Source organism: Geotrypetes seraphini, chromosome 1 (assembly GCF_902459505.1).
Source record: "Geotrypetes seraphini chromosome 1, aGeoSer1.1, whole genome shotgun sequence".
NCBI lineage: Eukaryota > Metazoa > Chordata > Amphibia > Gymnophiona > Dermophiidae > Geotrypetes > Geotrypetes seraphini.
In genome coordinates, this window is record NC_047084.1 from 6705747 (window position 1) to 6724080 (window position 18334).

The 18334-nt window shown below is 42.1% G+C and overlaps 1 protein-coding gene across 3 annotated transcripts in view; it reads left to right on the forward strand.

Annotated features, from left to right (window-relative positions):
* Positions 1–18334, forward strand: part of FAM172A (family with sequence similarity 172 member A) — a 584686-nt gene that overhangs the window by 407860 nt on the left and 158492 nt on the right. For all 3 annotated transcript variants that reach the window (XM_033918947.1, XM_033918858.1, XM_033919030.1), the window contains one exon: positions 10882–10998. In XM_033918947.1, the coding sequence (XP_033774838.1) occupies positions 10882–10998 (117 nt within the window). The remainder of the gene's footprint in view (positions 1–10881; positions 10999–18334) is intronic.

An 18334-nucleotide genomic window follows, 5' to 3' on the forward strand; every position in this document is an offset into this window, starting at 1 on the left:
AGAAATTCTTGATAAACAGACATTCTTCTCTATCAAAACAGACTTCTGGTAATCCGATGGAAATTTTTACATTGAGGTTACTGTCTACTGGATTGTTAGAGTCTTTCGAGAGGAAGTCTGCTTGTCCAGATTTAAGGAATGAAGGGTTCCCACACATTTGACATTCTTGTATCAGTTCTCAAATATATTCAGAATTTGCCATCAGATGGAATATAGAACAGCAGATAATGATTCCAACTTTGTGAAAGCTTTCTTTGTAATTGGACAGCTTGATGATGATAACAAAGATAAAGATGGAGATGCAAGAGATGAATTACACAGCACTAATTCTAATGCAGATGATAATGACAATAATGATGATAAAGTACTCTGCTATACAGAAGTCAACTGTTTCAGACAGAGGTTCCCTTGATTAGTATCTGCAGACCAAGTCAGAAGACATCAGTAATACAGTATTATAGCCTGGCCTGATTTGAAGGAACTTTTTATCAGAATGAACAATCTACTAGTGAAGTTGAACGTCTTTTTAGTTGTTCTGGTTTAATGACTCACAGACACACTTGCATGAGTAACAATATGGTGGTATATCAAATCCATGATATACAGTCATTTTCAAAAATTTAAAAGTGGCCTGTCAGAGCTGATATTCTGCAGTACTGCCTGGTTTAGTGTTGTTGAATTGCTCTATACCTGTTAACTGTCCTCTATAAGATTATAACATTCATTTGAAAGGAAGCTCCGGAATGAGAGGGCATAGGATGAAGCTAAGAGGTGATATGCTCAGGAGTAATCTGAGGAACTATGTTTTTATAGAAAGGGTGGTAGATGTCTCCCGGCAGAGGTGGTGGAGACAGAGACTTTGTCTGAGTTCAAGAAAGCCTGGGATGGGCACAAAGGATCCCTTAGAGAGAGAGGAAGAGATAATGGTTACTGTGTATTATGGCAAATCCAGGATGAATTCAGGGTTTTCTCCCTTGAATAGCCAGGATTTGCACAAGGTTATGTTTGAGGTTCTGTCCCTTTAAGGCACTCAGATTCTAGAGGCAGGGATATTTTGCTTACTTCTCAGTATGAAGTGCCTGATACTATTTTCCCATCCTGGCTTAGGGGTGTTGCCTAAAGCTGCTTAAAGTCAGGCTCAGGTTTCAGATCAGGGGGGAGCAAGAGAAGGAGCAGGGATGAGAACTACAGAGAGCATGGGGCTTCAGAAGGAGAGTATCTGAGAGCAGGCAGACCAAGAGCCCAGCTAGGCACCAGCAGGGGCTGCCTACTAAAGCTGTACCAGCAGACTGGGATATGCAGGAGGTGGGTGAAAGTCCTCCTAACCCAGCTACTAAATTTAACTCAATGCCAGAAGCTATGGTAATTGGAGAAGGCATATTTGAGTTCCCTGAAGCCGTAGAGGTTATGCAGATTGATTGCACCTGTAAGTTGTGTTCCTCCCTCATTCTACTGACCTGCTGACTAAGAAAGGATTTGTGATTTGTAACATAAGAAAGCACAGTGTTTTAGAAGAGCACATACAGAAGCAAAAGTATTTGAATTTGTTTCATGCTGATAGCAGGGTACTTGTCTGTCTGTGCTGATTATTGTGCTCCATTCTGCTGTGTTGCTCAGAGTGGTTGCTGTGGAGACCAGTAGTAGATTGAGGTATGTAGGCTGGGAGCTGAATGCTGTCCTGTTTGCTGCTAACGTTTTCCACCATTCTCTCTGAGTCAATCTATATGGGGGTTAAAGCTGCTTAAGAATATCATAACACTTTTAAGAAATATTCTGCCTGCTTTTGTCTGCCAATTAAGAACTGTGGTTAAAAGCCTTGAGCACTCCGTTTCACTGCCTGAGTGTGGGGGAGGTGCTGATAAGAAGAGCTGGCAGAGACTGCCCGAAGCACGTTATGTACAAGCCAGCTTAGCAACAAACACAGGTTGGAATTTACAGACCAGAGCATTGTAATTTTGGTGAAGCATTTACTTTATATTATTGTGTTACTGTTTGTACTCTCTCCTGATCTTCCCAGTGAAGCTAACTAGGACAGTCTGGTCAAGTTTCATTTTTGTTCAGAGACTGAGAACTGTGTATTGCATTTGAACTGTTTTGGAAATACTCATGACCATTATTTATTTATGAAAACCTGATTTGGCCAGTGGCTGGAATAAATCTTTATTTTAGTTTGGAAGCCATTCTGACTGGGTGTCTGTTAGTCAGAAGAAAGGCTGCTGTACTTCCCTGTACCTACATTGTTAGGCAGTTACCTAGTTTGGTAGAAGTCCTGAAGGGGACCCCTCAAGCTTTAGAGGGCATTCTGGGTAGAAGATTCTCACAGCCCAATGAGCTAACCAAGCTGGTTAGGCGCCTAGGGGTGACAGGATGGGCAGACTGGATGGGCCATTTGGCCTTTATATGTCATCGTGTTTCTCTGATGGTGCTCTTCCTCTGCTCTTTGGACATTTTCCTCTCTTAGATGCACTGAAAAAAAACATATTTGATGCTTTTGACTTTGACAAGTTATACGTGTCATGTTGCACATCCTTGCATTTCTTGGTTACCATTACTTGTATTTCTTAGTTCCACATATCTACCACCCTTTCTGTAAAAAAGTATTTCCTTAGATTACTCCTGAGCCTATCACCTCTTAACTTCATCCTATGCCTTCTCATTCCGGAGCTTCCTTTCAAATGAGAGAGATTTGTCTCATGCGCATTTATGCCAGCAGGTATTTAAATGTCTCCATCACATCTCCCCTCTCCCGCCTTATCAGCCTTTGTTATATCTGCACACAATAATAGAGAAGGGGACAATGTCTCCAGTTAGGTTAGTTTTACACATACCGTGACAGTAACAAACCTCACCCCTTAACCAGGGTACATGGAGTATGATTTCACTTTCTCAAATTTACTGCTAATGCTTGCCATAGTACTTCCATCATTAAAACATAAGAATTGCCACACTGGGACAAACCGAAGGTCCATCAAGCCTAGTATTCTGTTTCTAATAGTGGCCAACTCAGATCCAAAGTACCTAGCTAGATCCCAAGTAGTAATACATGTTAAAGAGAGCTGCCTTTGGAGTTTAGAAGATGAAACAGGTTAAGACAACCTATCAAGGTGTGTTTGAAAATGTCTTTTAATTATGTCTGTGGTACCCAAATATTTCTGTTTCTTTCTGCTACATTTTCTTTGGTCTCTGACTGCATTTCTTGGCACTTGAAGGTCTTTTTCCTCTCTCTATATGATTTACAGATTAATTACTTGGCACTAACACCTCTGTGATCAATTCCATTCTTCTATTTTTTTTTCTCCTTCGCGAGTAAGTGTGGTGAAGATCAAGCATTTTATTGGGTGGAATGGGAATGTCCCAAGTGATGATAATGGCTTCATTATCATCAGGTTATGATTTCAGTGCTTTTTCCAGTGCCACAATGCTGCATTGTGTACAAAGTAGAGAATGACACGGTGAAAAAATTGGTCCCCGTCACCGCCCCGTCCCCGTCTCACCATCCCCGTCACCGCCCCGTCCCCGTCTCACCATCCCCGTCACCGCCCCGTCCCCGTCTCACCATCCTCTTCACCGCCCCGTCACCGCCACTGCCACCCCATTCACCGCCCCGTCACCGCCACTGCAATCCCATTCACTTTTCTTTATTTACGTATAAAGGAAACATTCTTTAAAACTTTAAAACTTAGTTAAATATTAGTTAATAACTATACAAAAACAAAACACGCAGAGAAAAAATTAATTAATAAAAATTCTCAAAACTGACACATTTTGATCACTAAATTTAAAATAGTTATTTTTTATACAGTTTTTCAATCACTAATCTTCCACCACCCCTGGGGCTAGCAATGCAAAAACAAACACGACATGTACTTTAAATGCTGCCGTGATTAGCATAGTGACCGCGGCTACGGCTGCAAGTCTCCCCTCCCCCAGCGATCACGGCAGGAGGGCACCCAACCCCTCCTGTAGACCCCCCCAACGGCCCTCCCGACAATCGCAGCAGAAGGGTACCCAACCCCTCCTGCCGGTCCTCCCAATGGCCTCCCCTAAGATCGCCGGCAGGAGGGTACCCAACCCCTCCTGCTGGACCCCCCCCAACGAACCCTCCCACCCCGGAACCCCCTTAGTCTTACTTTCCAAGTTGGACCAGACGGCTCCTCACACGTATGGCCAGCAGGCTTGCCTCTGTCCAAATGAGGCGGGCCCGCCCCTACCCTGCCCAACCCACAGGATCCTAGGGCCTGATTGGTCTAGGCACCTAAAGCCACTCCCGCTATAGGAGGGGCCTTAGGTGCTTGGGCCAATCAGGCCCTAGGATCCTGTGGGTTAGGCAGGGGAGGGGAGGGGTGGGCCCGCCTCATTTGGACGGAGGCAGGCCTGCTGGCCAGACGAGCGAGGAACTGTCCGGTCCAACTTGGAAAGTAAGACTAAGGGGGTTCCGGGGTGGGAGGGTTCGTTGGGGGGGGGTCCAGCAGGAGGGGTTGGGTACCCTCCTGCCGGCGATCTTAGGGGAGGCCATTGGGAGGCAGGGGAGGGGAGGGGAGGGGCGGGCCCGCCTCATTTGGACGGAGGCAGGCCTGCTGGCCAGACGAGCGAGGAGCTGTCCGGTCCAACTTGGAAAGTAAGACTAAGGGGGTTCCGGGGTGGGAGGGTTCGTTGGGGGGGGGGTCCAGCAGGAGGGGTTGGGTACCCTCCTGCCGGCGATCTTAGGGGAGGCCATTGGGAGGACCGGCAGGAGGGGTTGGGTACCCTTCTGCTGCGATTGGCAGGAAGGGTTGATCTGACAAATGAGGAGCACGGTGAAACACAGGTAAATAGCGGTTCCTAGAAGGGGGTACATTGGCCCGCGGGGACAAACCTGTTCACCATTTCCGTGGTCGGTGAATGGCCTTGTCCCCGTCACCGCAGCGACTGCTAGTTTTCTTCCCCGTTTTCGGCGGTGACCCGCGGCTTAAATGCGGTGGCCGCGGGTAAACCGTCACCGTGTCATTCTCTAGTACAAAGTTTCCCACAGGTGAGTCATGGTACTTTATTGTGCCTTTCTGTATAGATATTTTTTGCCATAAGAACTGTGCACCCAGCTATGAGATGACTAACCATTGTCAGCTTATTATAAAAGTGTTGTGGTTGTCACATTAGTCCACATTTAAGATAAAATATAGAAATAAAATAAAACATAAATGAAATAAGGTTATATTTTTTATTGGACTCATTTAATGCATTCAAAAGCTAATAAAAATGCATTGTTAGTCCAATAAAAAAGGTATCACCTTATTTCATTTATCTCAGCCATATTTTGAAAGCTGTTTCAAATTGAAAGTATCTAGAACTTTCAAATATTATATTGGAAAGCTAACTTCCCTAAAGGGTCAGGACAAAAATGTTTTTGGTGATGGCTTTAACATGGTGGAACTCTCTTCTGAAGGGACTAAAACTGGAAAAGGACACCGGAAAGTTCAAGAAAAGGATAAAGACAATCCTTTTCACAGACTACTTTAACTAAGAATGCAACATGGGAAGTAGCAATACAGAGAACTAGCCTGCTACCTCCTAAAAGAAACACGGCAGGGTGAACACTGCTTAAGAAATAAAGTACAGATAACTAAAATGAACAGGATGTTTGTTAACCTAGGATGAACATGGTATATAATACTGGTATCTATGCGTTCATTTAAATAGGACTTAAAATGAACATAAACACTGTGCTAGTATTATATGGATACAAACACAAGAAGTATAAATGCATAATGTGAATCTACTTCTGCTATAAATAAGTGAATTTTTTTCATTGTTTGATGATTGAAGATGAGATTTGGGTCTATCACAGAGATCCTGAGCCCAAAATGGAGTCGATCCAGTGGAAGCATAAGTCATCCTCCACCCCAAAAAAGTTCAAGACAGAAAAATTTGCAGCAAAGTCATGGCAACTGTCTTCTGGGATGATGAAGGACTTTTGCTTCTGGAGTTTATGCCACAGAAGACAACCATAACCGGGGAGAGTTATGCCAACACTATGATCGCTTTGCGGGAGTCAATCAAGGAGAAAAGATGAGGAAAACTCACAGCAGGCGTCCTGCTTCTTCATGACAATGCACTGGTGCATACGTCACAACAATCACAGACTGCCATCTGAGAATGTGGGTTTCAGCAGCTGAACCATCTGCCCTATGGTCCTGATCTCACTCCCTCAGATTATTTCCTGTTCCGAGTTTTGAAGACATCTTTCCGTGGACAGCGGTTTTCAAGTGATAAAGACGTCAAGGAAGTTGTGACGTCCTGTTTGAAGGTCAAATAGAATAATTCTTTTCAAAGGAATTAAAGTCATTGCAGGAAAAGTGGATGAAGTGTTTGGAGCTATCAGAGGACTATATTGAAAAAAGAACAAAATTTTTGTTGAAAACTCTTTTCTTTCCTGCTGAGGTAGATAAACTATTGAACGCCCCTCTTCCTTTATTTCGGCAGCCAGAACTCTTCAAGCTCTGCAGCTGGTGGCAGCTTGGAGACATTGTTGCTAGCTGCAGAGCTTGGAGATTACTGGCTGCCAGACTAGAGCAGGTAGTCTTCAACTGGCAGGGTTTTGGGTTTTATGGTCAGACACTGGCCAGTTAGCTCTGAATATCGGAAGGTAAACTGGACACCACTTCTGAAATCTCCTAACATTGGCAGCTTGCATTTTGGCACTAATTGATCATTTTCAGTGAAAATAGGTAGTTAATCGCCACTGAAAAATGACTGGATAGCTGCTAAAAAATAAGTGAACCAGATGACAACCATTCCTGGCTGGTTAACTCGCTTTGAATATTGGCCAGCTTAGATTTAGTAGTAGGATTCTGAGATTTGAACCATTGCTTCTCTAGCTTCTAGCCTTTGCATTTTACTGCACCCTGTGCAGTATCATGCAAGATTTGTTCTCCTGTTGATTACTTACTTTGAAAGGAGCAATTAAATACTTACTAGCCAATATACAATCAGTGGATGACAGCGGGTTTTTTTTGTCTGCTTCTGGTACTAAAACCAGAAATTCAGTGCCAGGCCCTGTGCAGGTTTCAGCACTGAATTTCCTTCTTTTTTTTTAAAGCTGGCTAGTGTTTCACTGCTTAAGTTAATATTCAGACAACCAGTCATGGCTTATTACATAAAGACAGGACATCTATTTATGCGGTTCTATTTATGTGCTAAGCCTGGCCAGTTAAATCTAAATATCAGCACCTAACTGGACTATGTCCCTAGAACACACCCAACATAGCCAGCTTTAAGTTTGGTGCTAATTGGTCATGTTCAGTGAGGATGACAGGTTAAATGCTGGATAGCTGCGACCAAGTAAATTAACTGTCAGCAGAACCAGTTTTAGACATGCTGGGGTCCTGGTCAGAAATTAAGGAGGGGGTCCCTGATCTCCTCTCTGTGTACTCCCCACCCCGATATCCCCACTCCCCATTACTATCATACATAAAACAACTTTAAATGACTTCTTTATACGAAAAATACAGACAGACCTTTACCAAAGGATCACAAATAGAAATTGAACTGGGAACCCCAAGAAAGTAAACTCAGCAAGTAATACAATTCTGGAGAAATAAAAACAGATATGCACTTCTTTCTGTACTTGAACACACAGGGATCCCAGGCCCAGGTCCACCCAAAATTAGCCATTTCCCTTACTGTGGCTGGTGGAGATCCCAAAACCCTGCCAGTTGAAGACTAGTCTGGCAGCCAGTAATCTCCAAGCTCTGCAGCTAGCGGCAATGTCTCTGAGCTGCCACCAGCTGCAGAGCTTGAAGAGTTCTGGCTGCCGAAATAGAGAAAGAGGTCGTCAGCCAGCAGGGCTTTGGGAAGCCCACTAACTTAGGTAAGTGGTGCCTCGCATAACGGACGCCTCGCACAGCGAACGCTGCGCATAACGAACTTTTTGTCTTGCTCCCTATAACGAACTTCGTTTCACACAACGAAGTCGCCCGAGGGGCCCGGGGGGGGGGGGGGCGGAACTACTCTCGCCGCTTCCTAATGTGAGCCGGGAACAGCAGCACCCTCCTGTCTGAATGCAGTGTTCCATCATCTCCCTCCACCTTACCTTAGATACCGAGTTTTCCGGCTTTCTTTTTCGGCCAGCCACACACTTTCAAAGAGCAGCACATGCGCGCATGCTCTGTTGTTCAATCTTCTCCTCTGACGCAACCGGAAACTGGAAGTTGCAGGAGAGGAGAACATTGATCAACTCCAGCAGCTGCGCGTGCACAGCTTTTTGAAATCGTGCGGCTGGGTGAAAAAGAAAGCTGGCAAACTCTGCATATAAGGTGAGGTGGAGGGAGGGAAATGTAGGGCTGCAGAACGAATTATTTTGTTTTACATGTATTCTTATGGGACAACAGGGCTGCAGAACGAATTATTTTGTTTTACATGTATTCTTATGGGAAAACGCGTTTCACACAACGAACTTTTCGCATAACAAACTTGCTCCTGGAACGAATTAAGTTCGTTGTGTGAGGCACCACTGTATTTATATTTTGCATTTGGGTAGGAGGCATGGGGCATGGCGGGAAGAAAATTTAGTGCCTACCATTTTATTGGACTAATACATTTCTCAATTAGCTTTCAAAGATCAAAACCTCCTTCTTCAGGTCAGTAAAGTATACTGGGGTTACAGTATCTCTGTCCTGATCTGAGGAAGGTGGGTTTGGTCTCTGAATTAGTAAAAAAAATGTATTAAAATTAGTCCAATAAAAAGGATCACCTTATTTCCATTTTCTACTTATAAACGTTTATCAACACAGGCTACAATACTACTTTATCCTAAAGCAAAAAGAAAAGAAATATAAATTTTTTTCTACCTTTGTTGTCTGGTTTTTACTTTTCTCATCTTCTCATCATTCTCTTCCTTCTATCCACTGTCTGCCCTCTCTCTGCCTCATCTATATGGCACCAGCTCTCTTTCTATGCCTCTTCCAGAAACTGTGTACTTCTCCCTTCCCTCTCTCCCCCCCCCCATTGGTCTGAAATCCATCTTCTTCCCTCCATTTCCCCATGGTGTGGCATCTGTCTTCTTCCCTTGCATCTCTCTCTCCCTCCCTCCCCCTCAGTGGATTTTAGCATCTCTATCTCTCCTCCTTTCCTCCCCTCAGATCTGGTATCTGTCTCCTTCCTCCTTTCCTCCCCCCAGATCTGGTATCTGTGTCCTTCCCTTCCCCCCATACTCTGGCATCTCAAATTTCCTCTCCCTTCCCCTTCCTTTTCGTCCCTCTCAATTTATTTTCTGCCTCTGTCTAGATTAAATAATTTCTTACTATCCAGTCCTCAATTTCCCTCTTTTCATTGTGTCTGCCTATAGTTTGCCACCTCTTTCCCTCACCCCTTCCAGTATATAATTCTATCCTCTTCTCCCAATCCAGCATGTGCCCTTTTTTCTCTCTCCTCACCACTCCCATTTAGCATCTGCTCCCCTCTCTCCCCCAACTTCCATCCACCATCTCCCCCCTCTCTCTCAGTCTCTCTTCTATTTAGCGTCTGCTCCCCTCTCTCTCCTCCCCACCTCCTTCCAGCATTTGCTCCCTTCTCTCACCCCCCCCCCACTTCCATTCAACGTCTGTCCCCCTCTTTCTCCACACAATAAACCTAAAATGCCACTCAACCTCTTCCCCTTGTTGGGCCATCTCCCTCCCTTCCCCTCACCTTCGTTGACGCTTTTCAAAACCAAAGTTTTCTCTCTCAGAGGGGCCTTGATGCAGCAGCTGTTCTTAACGTTGCACACAGCTGCCCAGAAGCTTCTCCTCTGATACAACTTCTTGTTTCCTCCGGATTGCATAAGAAAAGAAGCTTCGAGGCCGCTGTGTGCAATTATTGAGAACAGCTGCCGCATCAGAGCCCCTCTGAGAGAGAAAACTTTGGTTTGGAAAAGCGCTGCAAAGGTGAGGGGAAAGGAGGGAGATGGCCTGACAAGGGGAAGAGATACCTGGACCACAGGGCCTCCTGGAGCTGTGGGGCCCAGGGCAGCTGCCCTTTTGTCCTCCCCTAATGCCAGTCCTGACCGCCAGTGGCCATTTCCAGCTGGTTAACTCGCTTTGAACATTTGCTAGATAGTTTAATTATTTCTTCACAATGGGGTGTTTAGTAGTAAAGTCTTTTGAATGAGATCAAGTTTTTTATTTTGTAGTTTATTTCCTCGTAGTGATTAATAACTAGTTTGGTTTTTTTTTAGTGTTTGCTATTCCTATGATTTAATTTGCCTATGTAAAGGTTTACTTCACTTTTCCAATTGTGTCTTACACTCTCATTTGGTTATTATATTATTGTTTTGCTGTTACACTTTTCGTATACCCTCTTGGGTTAATAAATCAAAATAAAGAAAGCAGATTCTGTTCTAAAACATTATTGAAACTGGAGACTTCTTGACCTGGATGTCTCAATTCTGACTTTTACATCCTTTTTCAAATGGGGCTGTTAATGAACAATATTTCTCCTCTTCTCTATCTCAACCGCATCACTTGCTGCAGCCCAAACCCAGCACAATTATCCTTCCTAACCATCCAAAGACTCATCTTTTTCTCTTCCTTCTCCCATTTCCACAAGCCCAACCTAAGCAATTGGGCTTTTGCCCTTTTCTTAATCCTTGAAATCAAACTATGGGGTTCTCTGCCTCCTCTTATCCTGCAGCTTTGCAAAGAGTGTGTCTGCTCCAAACAGCACCCGTCACAGCTAGAGCTGCATCAGTCAATCCCTGACATGTAGGCAGCTAATAAGCATATTGTATATCTGTATATACAGATGCTTGTATTTGTACTGGTCTATTATTAGTCATTTGCTTTTCAAATTAAAATCTGTAGTAGTGAATACACATTCATCTGCCAAAAAGAAAAAAAAAAATCTTAATTACTGTCATTTTTTTAACAGATGATTCAACGAGAGACTGATATAAAAAATAAGGTCACTGTTGTGGCACTGACTGACTCTGTTCACAATGTGTGGCACCAAGAAGCGTGTAAAACTATTCGTGAATGGATGCGAGAGGTGAGATTTCCATCTTTAATCAAAGGAGATAGATGTCAGTTGAATGTTCAAAATGTATTTGCCCTGTTCATGCACATCAGTTGCTTCCATGCATTATGTAAGATATACAGTAGAACCCAAGCACAAAGGAGAGTGTGGCATAGTGGTTAGACCTACAGCCTTATCACCCTGAGGTTGTGGGTTCAAACCCCACTCTGTTCTTTTTGACCCAGGGCAAGTCACTTAATCCTCTACTGTCCCAGGTACATTAGATAGACAGTGAGCTCACTGGGACAGATAGGAAAAATGCATGAGTACCTGATTTGTAACTTCTTTTTATTTATTTATTTATTTATTTATTTAAGCATTTATATACCATTTACAGTCTAAGTGGTTTACATTCAGGTACTCAAGCATTTTTCCCTATCTGTCCCGGGAGGATGGGCTAAAAAATTGAATACAAACATAAATCCTTAGAAATCGTTTTGAAATAAAGAACCTTTAAAAAAAAGAAAAATATAAACTTTGTGGCAATACCTTAGTAGCTTGATTCTTTACTCACAAGGGACTATTGGCCTAGCATGCTTGTCTGTACCTAAGAGTAAATGGAGTGATAGTAGATGTGACTTTAAAATCTGTTGGTTTAGGTTCTTAAACCAGAGAATTGTCTTTTCTTTTCCTTTTTTTTTTTTTAAATCCAAGTGCCTGGGGTTGTAAAGAGAAAATAATTTTATTTTTTGGTTTAAGATTCCATTTCTAATAAAGATGATATTTTCTGCATTCTGAATGCTTTCTAACATGATCCCATGCTGCCATTTCAAAGCGCTCAGCTTTAATCATATGTTATATTTTTAAATTTTGTTATTCTATTAAATTAAATTGAGATGAAGCCACTTACATTATACTTTTATATTTTATGGACTGAGAATTTCGGACTTTAAAGTCAGAAGTTTATTTTTATTAAGATTATTATTTTTATGTTTATATTTATTAAGAACTTTAGATACCGTATAACAGCCTAAAAGGATCTAAGCGGTTTACAATACACAATTTATATTCATCAAGAAAAGAACTCCATTAAAAATAGAAAAGGAAAGATTAAGAACAAAAGTTAAAAAGTTTTTTTTCATAAAATATCATAGTACATATCTCGACAGTAACAATTCTAATAGTAAAACAATAAAACACAGATCACAGTCCCAAACTCTGTTCTGAGTTGAGAAAGCCAATTGGAAAAAATGTACTTTTAAATGTCTTTTAAAATTTATATATGATTCTTCTTTTCTCAAGTCTATGAGCAGATTATTCCATAACCATGGAACTAAATAAAAAAATGCACAATCTCTAGTTGATGCAAGATGTGCCTTCGAAATATGAGGAACGACTATCCTATTGTCATTTAGAGATCATAATAAACGCCTTGGGCATAGAATAGCACCAAATTAGAAAGATATGAAGGCTGTAACTGGAATAATGCTCTATGTGCTAACATTAAGATCTTAAATTTGATCCTAAATTCCATTGGTAACCAATGGAATTTTAAATACAAAGGTGTCACATGATCACAAATAAACACCCGGCCTAGTAATCTAATTGCAGTATTCTGCACTGTTTGCAAACGCTTCAACTGTCCCAATCCAATGCCTGCATATACTAAATTACCATAATCTAACTTTGACAATACAAAGGCATGAATTAATGTATGCAATGATTTCTCATCCAAAAAATCTCGAATGGCTCTAAACTGTCTTAGTGCCCCAAAACCTTTAGCAACCGCGCTTGATACCTGTTCCTGAAAATCTAAATGACAATCGATTATAACCCCCAAATATCTGAAACTATCTACTAGTCTTATATTGCAATTATTTAATGAAAAATCTAGTTGAGGTGTTGCTTTATCTCCAGAGATACAACGTGCTATGGTCTTAGACATATTTAAAACCAATTTATGATCACTCAACCATTCTTCTATTCTATTTAAGCTAGCCAAAAGAGGACCTAGATCGAACGTAGCCGGTGATAGTCTATAGCAGGGGTGCCCACACTTTTTGGGCTTGCAAACTACTTTTAAAATGGCCAAGTCAAAATTATCTACCAACATTAAAATTTTTAAAAAAGCACAAAGCACACTGAAAGACAGAGGAAATGTTATCATTCATATTCCGGAGGTTTTTCAAAGAGGTCAAGGCAGATGACTCTATGCAATGTCACCTCAGTAACAACCATACAAAAATAGACAAATATACCCTCTCCCTTTTTACTAAACCATGATAGCAGTTTTTAGCGCAGGGAACTGCGCTGAATGCCCTGCACTGCTCTCAACGCTTATAGGTTCCCTCAGCTAAAAACTGCTATTGCTGTTTAGTAAAAGGGAGCCATAGTGCAAAATATAGACAGCAGATATAAATTCTCAAAACAGACACATTTTGGTCACTAAATTGAAAATAAAATCATTTTTCCTACCTTTGTTGTCTGGTGATTTTATGAGTCTCTGGTTGCAATTTCTTCTTCTGACTGTGCATCCAATATTTCTTCCCTTCTTTCAGCCTCCTGTATGCTTCCTCTGCTCCAGACCTCATTCTTTCCCCCAACTTTTCCATTCTTTCTCCCTGCCCACTTCTTTCTTTCTGTCTCCTTGCCTCCCTTTCTTTCTTTCTCTCTCTTTCCATGCCCCCTTTCTTTCTGTCTCCCTGTTCCCCCTTTCTTTCTGTTTCCCTTTTTACTTTGTCTCCCTGCCCCCTTCTTTCTGTCTCCCTGCCTGCCCCCTTTCTTTCTTTCTCCCTGCCCTCCCCCAAGCCACTAGGTTTGCCACCGCCATCGGGGAACAGGCCCCCAAGCCACCACTACCCCAAGCTCTCCCTGCAGAAGCATCGCACTGACCAGCATTCCGCTCCCCGTCAGTTCAGATGTCGGAGAGGAAGTTCCGGGCCAGCCAGTCAGCAATTGGCTAGCCCAGAACTTCTTCTCTGACGTCAGAATTGACGTTGAGGAGAGGAATGCTGATTGGTCCGATGCTTCTATAGGGAGAGCTTGGGGCGGCGGTGAGGGACGTCAGGGAGAGGAAGGCTGATCGGCCCAGTAGATCTGGATGGCAACACGAGTCTATCACGGAGCCCGAGATGGGCTCTACAATTGACTCGCGTTGCCTTCCCGATCAACCAGTCGATCGCTTTCAACGTATTGGGCACCCCTGGTCTATAGACTAATAGGATGTCATCCGTATAAATATATGTACTAATCCCTAATTTCTGGATTCGTCTTGCCAAAGGGCTCAAGAAAATATTAAATAAAACTGGTGATAGGGCCGATCCTTGCGGTGCCCCACAATCTAACGCTCTATCCTGAGATATTAAGAACATAAGAATTGCCGCTGCTGGGTCAGACCAGTGGTCCATCGTGCCCAGCTGTCCGCTCATGTGGCGGGCCCTCTGGTCAAAGACCAGCACCTTAACTGAGACTAGCCCTACCTGCATACATTCTAGTTCAGCAGGAATTTGTCTAACTTTGTCTTGAATCCCTGGAGGGTGTTTTCCCCTATGACAGACTCCGGAAGAGCGTTCCAGTTTTCTACCACTCTCTGGGTGAAGAGAAACTTCCTTATGTGCATACGGAATCTATCCCCTTTCAATTTTAGAGGGTGCCCTTTCGTTCTCCCTACCTTGGAGAGGGTGAACAACCTGTCCTTATCTACTAAGTCTATTCCCTTCAGTCAGATCCCTCAGTGACTCCTCTAAAAGTACGTCCTTGGAGGAATACTGAAAACCAGTCCCAAACTACTCCTGTTAAACCAATCTCTTGACTGAAGATAACAGACCACATTTGTTTTTACCAACATAAATGCTAGCAATACCAAGATCTGCAGTCCCTTGAGGTTAGTCTGATAAATCGCCTCTTTGATCAAAATCATTAAAAAAACCAAACAAACTTAGAAAAGCATTAAATATAAAACTACTAGCTTACTTCCCCAGGATGATAATCCAACCAGATATACTACAAATGGCTTCGGTTGCACTGAAAAGCAAATCATTAGTGTGTAAGAATAATGTTCAACAGATTTAAATGTTAGTGCAGATGGGTGGCAATGAAAATGACCTAGCAATTCAGTAATAACTAAGATTTAGCAACTTTTAAGGGTGTTGACAGATTGAATATTTAAAATATATAACTAATCATTGTCTGTCTGCACTACTAATTGCTGTCATTGACAGGCTGAATGGTTAAAAAAAAAAAGTTGTTCTTTACTCAAGCTATATCACGTATATCTTTGGTAACCTATTTTTAGTAACTTTAGAAGTCATGATTTTTTAAATTTATTATGAACCATGATGAATGATAAGACAAGCCAGTCATTTACATATCTTGACACTACTTTTGAGAATAGTTGCTTATTACTAGCAGTTGTCACATTGCATATAAAAGATGTGTTAATTGTGTGCTAATTTGTTCTAGGGCACTGATTTGACTTATTTAAAATAGATGTGGTGCTCATTGCTCAATAAAGGAATCTATTTCTTTTTATCATTTCTATAGCTCTCAATTATTAGACCTACATCATATTCATCTGTCTGTCTGGCACTACAGACTTTCAGATTCTAAAATCACAAAGTAAGTCTGAAAGTAGAGCTTTGTTTTAGTGTAGCATTTTTCAATTTAAGATAGCAGAAAAAAAAATTACTCGATGTGTTTTCCTATTTTTTTCACTCAGTTCAGTAGTTTAATTGATCTACTATCTCTTACAAAAATCTGCTATGCTTTGTGACTTTTTCTAATCTTATACAGCAACCCTTCCTTTATGTTGCTCCACTCTCCCTGGTATCAAAACAGTAGGGTTGCCTTGACAAATCTATTCAAAAGCCATTCCTCAGCCTTTATTGGTAGGGCCTGGAGCCTTTGAAATTTTCTCCTCACTGCAACACAGCTGACATCTTCTTCCAGACAGAATGAATTAAGAAAATACAATAAGACACTTGATCTACCAGTCAAGGATCTTTCCACAGTGAGGACAGACTCCATGGTGCACAACCAGGGCAGCAAACATCTAAAAATACACAATACATACTTGTTTACCAGAATGGCAATCAACCATTTTTTTTTGTTAGCATGATTGATGGGATGATTTTTTTTTAAATCTATCTTGCAATTGATTGACTCTTTCTGAGAAAGTGAGAAGAAATAAGGTAAATCAGTTTTTAACAGGCAGTCCTCAGATATCATGTTTCCATGCAGAAAAGCATGGTAAATATCTCTCTATTTCTTGAATGAAAATGTGACCTTATTTCCCGATTCAGAGCTCAAACCAACTTCCCAGTAAAACTTTCTAATCCTGTTTTAATAAAATTTAGTTAAACATTTCTTGAGCAATTACCTATTCAAATGAGATGCTAAGTTCTAGCACTGATGAGTGGAGATGTTCATTCAATTTTATAGTCTCAGCATAAGTTACTTTGGCACTGAACTTCCGAAAGGGAATTACGAAGGGATGAGACTCATGGTGGGGAAGAAGATTAAAAAGAGGATAAATACTGTAAAAACGCTAGAGCAAGCATTGTCCCTTTTAAGGACACGGTCACTGAGGTGCAAAATCTATATATACCACGTATCAACAAGGGATCCAAAAGGAAAAAGAACAAGAAACCAGCGTAGCTCACTGTAGCGGTGAAGGAAGCGATCAGAGAGAAGAAGACTGTTTAAAGAATGGAAAAGGTCAAAAACGGATGAAAACTGGAAAAAGCACAAACAACATCAAAGCAGGTGCCATGAGGTGGTAAGGGGCCAAAAGAGACTATGAGGAAAAAATAGCCAAGGAAGGAAAAAACTTCAAGCCGTTCTTTTGCTATATTAAGGGGAAATGACCCGTGAAGTAAGCAGTGAGGCCGTTGGATGACCATGGAATAAAGGAAGTGCTAAAGGAGGACAAAGCCATTACCGACAAACTGAACACATTTTTTGCATCCGTATTTATCGAAGAGGATATACACAGCATACCGGAAGCCGACAGGCTATACTCAAGAAATGAAGACGGGAAACTGACAGGGTTGATGGTCAGTCTAGAAGAGGTATGCAGCCAGATTGATAGGCTTAAAAAACTATAAATCCCCGGTACTGGATTGAGAGTAATCAAGGAACTGAAAGGGGTTATAGCTGAACTGCTTCAACTAATAGCCAATCTGTCGATCAAATGAGGAAGGATACTGGAAGACTGGAAAGTGGTGAATGTTACATTGATCTTCAAGAAAGGTTCAAGGGGAGATCTGGGAAAATACATACCAGTGAGTCTGAACTCGGTACCGGGAAAGATGGTAGAGGCGCAGATAAAGACCGTATTATTGATCACCTTGACGGACACAATCTGATGAGGACCAGCCAGCACGGCTTCAGCAAAGGAAGATCTTGCTTGACGAACTTGCTGCATTTCTTCGAGGGAGTAAACAGTCAAATAGACAAGGGTGACCTGATCGACATTGTATATCTGGATTTTCAGAAGGAGTTTGACAAGGTTCCGCATGAACGACTATTTCAAAAAATACTCATGTGGATTAAAAATTGGCTGGCTGATAGGAAACAGAGAGTGGGGGCAAAAGGACAATACTCGGACTGGAAAAGCATCATGAGTGGAGTGCCGCAGGGTTAGGTGCTTGGATCCGTGCTCTTCAACATATTTATAAACGACCTGGAAATTGGTACGACGAGTGAGGTGATTAAATTTGCAGACGATACAAAGTTATTCAGAGTAGTGAAGACGCAGGAGGATTGCAAAAACCTGTCACATAAACACGCTTGAGAAATGGACCATGTCATGGCAAATGAGGTTTAACATGGATAAGTGTAAGGTGATGCATGCCGGTAACAAAAATCTTATACACGAATACAGGATGTCCGGTGCAGTACTTGGAGAGATTGCCCAGGATAGAGACTTGGGAGTACTGGTTGAGAAGTCAATGAAGCCGTCTGCACAATGTGTGGCGGCGGCCAAAAGGCGAACAGAATGCTAGGAATGATTAAGAAGGGGATCACGAACAGATTGGAGAAGGTTATCATGCCGCTGTTCCGGGCCATGGTACGCTCTCACCTGGAATACTGCATCCAGCACTGGTCCAGAGAAGAGCGACTAAAATGGTTAAGGGGCTGGAGGAGTTGCCATACAGTGAGAGATTAGAGAAACTGGGCCTCTTCTCCCTTGAAAAGAGGAGACTGAGAGGGGACATGATCGAAACATTCAAGATAATGAAGGGAATAGACTTAGTAGATAAAGACAGGTTGTTCACCCTCTCCAAGATAGAGAGAACGAGAGGGCATTCTCTAAAGTTAAAAGGGAATATATTCCGTAGAAATGTAAGGAAGTTCTTCTTCACCCAGA